Source organism: Saccostrea echinata, unplaced genomic scaffold (genome assembly GCF_033153115.1).
Source record: "Saccostrea echinata isolate AGI-Se365-2 ecotype Australia unplaced genomic scaffold, CSIRO_AGI_Sech_v1 ptg000086l, whole genome shotgun sequence".
Lineage (NCBI taxonomy): Eukaryota > Metazoa > Mollusca > Bivalvia > Ostreida > Ostreidae > Saccostrea > Saccostrea echinata.
This window is the reverse complement of record NW_026889835.1, coordinates 3,358,230-3,365,000: the sequence shown is the minus strand read 5'-3', so window position 1 is coordinate 3,365,000 and position 6,771 is coordinate 3,358,230. Positions and strand designations below refer to the sequence as shown.

General features: G+C 33.4%; 1 protein-coding gene across 1 annotated transcript in view; it reads left to right on the top strand.

Annotated features, from left to right (window-relative positions):
• LOC133177021 (protein wntless homolog) overlaps positions 1 to 6,468 on the top strand; it is a 19,118-nt gene extending 12,650 nt beyond the window's left edge. Inside the window, exons 8-13 of the mRNA XM_061312101.1 lie at positions 2,148 to 2,245; positions 3,025 to 3,088; positions 3,417 to 3,560; positions 3,953 to 4,106; positions 4,604 to 4,684; positions 5,009 to 6,468. Of these exons, the coding sequence (XP_061168085.1) occupies positions 2,148 to 2,245; positions 3,025 to 3,088; positions 3,417 to 3,560; positions 3,953 to 4,106; positions 4,604 to 4,684; positions 5,009 to 5,118 (651 nt within the window). The 3' untranslated portion in view covers positions 5,119 to 6,468. The remainder of the gene's footprint in view (positions 1 to 2,147; positions 2,246 to 3,024; positions 3,089 to 3,416; positions 3,561 to 3,952; positions 4,107 to 4,603; positions 4,685 to 5,008) is intronic.
• The last annotated feature ends 303 nt before the right edge of the window (positions 6,469 to 6,771 follow it).

Sequence of the window (6,771 nt, the reverse complement as noted above, 5' to 3'; positions counted from 1 at the left end):
AGAAATATATAGGAAAAATCTCCAAAAATCTTCTTCTCAAGAACAGCAAAGCCATGATGAGTCATATTTATATGGAAGATCCTCAGGTAGTGTAGATTCACGTTTGTTCAAATCTTGACTCCCGGGGGGTAGGGTGGGGCCACTATGGAGGATTAAAGTTTTACATAGAAATATATAGGAAAAATCTTTTAAAATCTTCTTCTCAAGAACAGCAAAGCCATTATGAGTCATATTTATATAGAAGCATCCTCAGGTAGTGTAGATTCAAGGTTGTTCAAACCATGATCCCCAGGGGTAGGGTAGAGCCGCAATGGATGATCAAAGTTTTACAAAGAAATATATAGGAAAAATCTTCTTCTCAAGAACAGCAAAGCCCAGATTTGTCATATTTATATGGAAGCATCCTCAGGTAGTGTAGATTCAAATTTATTAAAATCATGACCCCCGGGGGTAGGGTGGGGCCACAATGGATGATCAAAGTTTTACATAGAAATGTATAGGAAAATTTTAAAAAATCTTCTTCTCAGGAACAGCAAAGCCCTGATTGATCATATTTATTTGGAAGCATCCTCAGGTAGTGTAGATTCTATTTTGTTCAAATCATGACCCCCGTGTGTAGGGTGGGGCCACAATGGAGGATCAAAGTCTTAAATAGAAATATATAGGAAAATATCTTCTTCTGAAGAACTGCAAACCATGATTAGTCATTTTTATTCAATTTTGTTCAAATGATGACCCCAGAGTAGGGTGGGGCCCAATGGGGGATCAAAAGTTTTACAGAAAAACATATAGAAAAAACATTTCTTCTCAAGAACAGAAAAGCTATGTTTAGTCATATTGATATGGAAGCATCCTCAGGTAGTGTAGATTCAAGTTTGTTCAAATGATGACCCCTGGGATAGGGAGGAGCCACAATGGGGGATCAAATTTTTACAAAGGAATATATGGGAATTTTTTTTTTTAAATCTCAAGTACAACAAAGCCATTTGTTATATTGACATGGAAGCATCATCAGGTTGTTTAGAATTCATGCCCCCCCCCCCCCCCCCCCCCCCGGTAATCTTTTCAATTCTGAACTGATTTGTGCTTTTGCCTAGCCAATGTGCTCAGGTGAGCGATGTGGCCCATGGGCCTCTTGTATTGAAATATACAGGAAAAATCTTAAAAAATCTTCTTCTCAAGAACCATTGGGCCAGAAAAGTTGAAACTTATGTGGAAGCATCCTGGGGTAGTGTAGATTCTAAGTTTTTCAAATCATGACCCCTGGATGTATAGTATGGCCAAGATAGGTAATTCAAGTTTCACATTATAAATATAGAAAAAAAAATCTTTTAAAATATTCTTCTCAAGAACCACTGGGCCAGAAAAGCTGAAACTTATGTGGAAGCATCCTGGGATAGTGTAGATTCTAATTTGTTCAATTCATGACCCCTGGGGATAGGGTGTGGCCACAATAGAGAATCCTAATTTTAGATTGAAATATATAGAAAAAAAATCTTTAAAAATTTTTTTTTCAAGAACCAGTGGGTCAGAAAAGCTGAAACTTATGTGGATGCATCCTGGGGTAGTCTAGATTCTAAATTGTTCAAATCATGATCCCAGGGGGTAGGGTTGGGCCACATTGGGGAATCTTAGTTTTACATTGAAATATAGGAAAAAATCTTTAAAATTCTCCACCTCAAGAACCGCTGGGCCAGAAAAGCTGAAACTTATGTGGAAGGTGGTGTTGATTCTAAATTGTTCAAATCATGACCCTTGGGGGTAGGATGTGGCCTTAATAGGTATTACAAGGGGGAAAGTCTGGTGAAGAACAGCAGGGACAAAGTTACTCAGGTGAGCATTGTGGCCCATGGGCCTCTTGTTATTAGTTTTATGTGGACCAGTATATTTTATGATTGACTGGCTGATATCAGATGATATAGAAGTTAAATGCAACTTTCTTTTGCATGCAGCATACTTTCCATTTATTTTTACATTAAAGCATACATCATATCAATTATGTGTTAAGTTTCTAGTGACCAGTTTATCAGTATTATACATGTACTTAACATGTAATTGATTGATTAGTACATGTATGTAAATTTATTCATCAGGAAATCTATTAAATAGTTGGAATTGATTTTTAGAAATACATACTTGTCTTCCAGGACCAGACAGAGAGAAATCGGCTGAGCTTATATTGGAAACATCTGTCGGCCATTATCTTTGGATCGATCTGTCTCTTTGTCTTTGACATGTGTGAAAGGTATTAACAGATTGGAAATGATTGGGTCAAAGTGTATTTAAATGAATAGACTCTTATAGAACCTCTACATTTAGAGAGGTTTTGTGTTATTTATTATACAGTTTAAGTATATCATTGAGGGAGCAAGATTCCAGTTCCCCAAGAGAAAGCCTATTTCCTGAGGCAAAGCCAAGGGAAATACATGTGTAGGCTTGCTTGAGGGGAACTGGAATCTTGCTGACTCCCTCAATGATACCCTTTAACTGTTTTATTGTACCAAACCAATATAAAAATTAGACCAGATACCTCACTCTGTTTTATATGCGGTGCAATTATAAGTTGTGCAATGGAAATATCGGTTACCCAGAATGTAGGTAAAGGAATGAAGTCAAAAGAAAGGCATTGCATTTGAATAGATGGTCAATAGAATACATGAATCTGCAAGCAATATTATGCTTATAAGCCCTGACTCCTTATATGTAACTTTAACTGGGCAGCATTATGAATATTCATGATTTTATTTGGAACTTTTTAAAGAATTGCGAGGTATTTCGAATAAGTTCATCAAACTGATGCACCTTTTCGCAAGGAATCAATTTTTTTTACAGTGATTTTAAGGGAATCAGAAAAATATATCAATTTACTCTTGTTTAGTGAGCAATCAATAGAGATATAATAATGCATAATGAATTGATGAATATACTTATATGCTAAAGTACACGTAGATAGTAAAGTTATATTTTTGCTGTTTAATTAGGTATGTGATATTGTTGGTAAAATTTTTATCTTTTTTTTTCTAGGGGAATCCAGCTGAAGAATCCATTTTTCAGCATATGGGTGACCAGTGCTGGGACCAAATTAGCTGTATCCTTTATATACAAGAAATATAGACTGTATAGGCTAGAAAACAAAAGAAATTTACACATTTGGGGAGGGGGGGTCACGGGTGAGGATATGTTACTGACAGTATGTTGTCTTGAAAGGCTGTATGGACAGTTTATTTTAATTAATTCATTGAAGGAATTAAGAAAAGTCAAAGGCATGTTTATGTACACATAGTTCATATTTCTTATGTATGTAAAGTAACAGGTCGAGAAAGTTTTATTTACAAGCATTTAATTGTAGTTGTGAAAAAACAAAAGTGACTTAGAATAACTGGACATTTTTCTTGTTTTTCCTAAATGTTCTGTAGCTTGCCTTCATCATCTTGGCAGGAATTGCAGCAGGATGCTACTTTCTGTTTCTGTGTTACATGATTTTCTGTGTGATGAAGAATATCAGTGCAAAGAAGGCCTCATTGCCAAGCATGAGTCAGCTACGCCGTAAATTCTACTTGGTGAGAGCAAGTGACATAAAATGTTAAATGAAATTGTTAGAATAATGGAACTTGATTTTATGACCACAACAAAGAGTTTTTTTATCTACAAGTACATATCCATTTGTTAGGAAAAAAATGGGGACTCATTTTTTTTCTTGTACATTTGGAGCTACATGTATTTGTTTTATGTTCCAAAAGTTAAACAGTGAAAATTTGAAATCCAATATCACTTGACTTTAGACTGTTGAGTAAAGGAATGATTTTTGACATCCCTTTTTACTTAATGCAAATTTCCTGTCTTGGGTAATGAAATGCATTACATGTACATGTATTATGAATTTTAAAAAAACATATTTGTATGTAAATGTAGCAAATAAAAAAAATGAGCAAATCAAATTTTATCTTTATAGGGAATTATTTACCGATTTCGCTTCCTAATGCTGGCAACTCTGGTTTGTGCTGCCTTCACTGTCATCTTTTTCATCATCTCCCAACTGAATGAGGGGGAGTGGAGATGGGGAGATCATGAACTGAGTATGGAATATACCAGTGCATTTTTCACAGGCAAGTCACTTATCAATACTTTTATATGGTAGCATTGTAATAGCTTAGCTTATCACATTGAATTGTGAATCTTGTGGTTATTTCCAATAACGAAGCACTTGTTTTTCATTGTATGCTTGCTAGTGACAATATTTCATTAGATTTCAAATATTTTGATGGCAAAGCTAGGAAAGATTAATTACATGTACATGTATTGTGTATACTATATTAACTTACAGTAAAAAAAAGGGGGGAGGGGGCCTTACAATGAGATTTTCCATTTCAAGCTTTTGGCTTTTATAAAAGTTGTAGGTTTGAGTTTTATTTCTCAATGAACAAAATAATTTATAGGATGAATCTTACATTATGTTCTATTGATTTTGGAATACAACATGTGCTGCATTCGTGTTAGCTTTAGAAGGATTTACTTAATGATACATTAAAGTTTGGTTTAAATATATACATACACATTTATTGTTGCAATTTTCAATAAACAAGTGCTATTTTACTTTGTACAGGGGTGTATGGTATGTGGAACGTCTATGTGTGTGGACTGCTGTCTCTGTATGCACCATCTCATAAAACTGTTGTAGAAATCGGTGAGTTCATTTGGTCGTCATATGCTAAAATAATTTCCATCTTTGGAAAATGGGATTAAATGAAAAAAAGATTCGTTTCTTTTTACATGCAAGTTGAAGAGAAATAATTTAGTCTTAAAAGACGACTGTTATTTACCATTTTCTCAAAGGACTTGGAGAACAGAAAATTCAATAATTTCATAAGAGAAGCATCAAAATAGGAACGTCTCTCAGAGAAGGACATTTGTAGGCCAAAACATTCAAAATGAGATTTAAAAATATTTTATACATGTAGTAATATATCTTTACCTGAAATGTTTTATCTATAAACATATCTGTTTACAGACTCGGCCGATGGCTCAACTGAAGAAAACGTTCAGCTGACCCAGTTACCAACCACGCCCTCCGAAACATCTGCTCTGCAAGCTCTGACATCCAAGGCTGCTCAGGATTAGTGTTAATTCTAGCTAGCCATTGTCAGAATATTAAATGGAAAACAGTTAAAGATGGACTAGCCATTGTCAGAATATTAAATGGAAAACAGTTAAAGGTGGACTTTTATCTTATCTGTAGCTTTGTATTTACAAACAGGACAGTACGGGGTATCATTTGTATTTATGAAAAAGAACAATATAGGTATAGAATCTCAATACGATTTTGGTATGCTGAATCCCTAAAAACAATTACGATTAAAAGGTTCCAGTGAATAATTAAACGGTAATTTTTTGATGTTCTTCCTTGATATGGATCTACATCTGACCTTGGACAAACTTATATACAGAGAGAATTATCAGCAATATTTATTTATTTTTGTGATAGAAATGTGTTCTTGTACTTAATTTTACAGATCTGACTTGCATTATATGTTTCTATATACAAGTAGTTGTGACTTTTTCTATGTGGTATATCGTATTATTTACTACGCTTTTGTTATTTAATATACATGTATTTATAAAACAAAGTATCTAATTGTGTACATTGTCATTATCATCAGACTTGTTTGATACATTTTTAATAAGTAATACTTCCTTGTTTTATAACGAGTTCACTAGATTTGAACAATGGAATTTTGTTTCTTGGCATTATTTCCTCTTTAAAAGAGGAATGTTTATACACACATTTGTGGAAACTTTAAACTTTGCAATGCTTAGAAGTACTTAATATAGATATGAATTCCAAATGCTGCTTTAATCAAAATGGATTGCTTTATATGAATTTATTATTACACCCACCATATTTGATTGTTTAACGTGTTTGTAGATATGTTATGAATTTGTATTGATGTGATTTTTTTTTTCAAATATACTTTTACCATAAAATGATATACAATTTATTTTTACTTTATATAGCAAGTTCATATATATGTATCTTCAATGTAACATGCTTTTTAAAGGATCTATTTTTGAGGCAAAAAAAACTTAATTAAAGAGATAAGTATTTCACAGTTTTGTAAAATGTGTTTTCTTAAGGGAAAACCTGATTTGAACACTTCTTTTGTTTAGAAAGATCTGGCACAACTCCGTTTTCACTCCTATGGGAGTACAAATGTCCGAAAATTTTCGAATATCTGGCATTTATTCTTTCCCATAACCTGACAGTAAATCTTTGACTAGTATTAGGAACAATTTCCAGAATTACAAGTTTTTCTAGGAAATTACTGAGTTGTGATGAAGGTTTTTATTTTAATTTCATTTCCTTTTATTTGTTGAGTGTTTATTCATTATTTTGAAGCAGACTAGCATTTTGTACAACTCCGTGTAATTAAGTTCTTTTGAGCTTTGAAATAAATGTTTTATCCATACTTAGCAGACTTTTTTGTTGGTCAGTACACCCATCTAAGGAAACTTTGTCATGGAAAAAGGATTGATTTTAATAGAAAAGATGTATGAAACACATACAGACAGCAGGAATATATACTGGTACATGTACTAAATATATATCCCTGCATATAATGAGATATCACTCTGACAGTGAAATTGATATCTTGGTACTAACATGCATTCATATACATGGTGCTAGGTTGTCCATGCCTTGAATGTTTGAGCAATATCACTTATAAGCCCTAGGTCATCTGAATTGTGCAATCTTAAGGAAGTTTTTAACTCTTC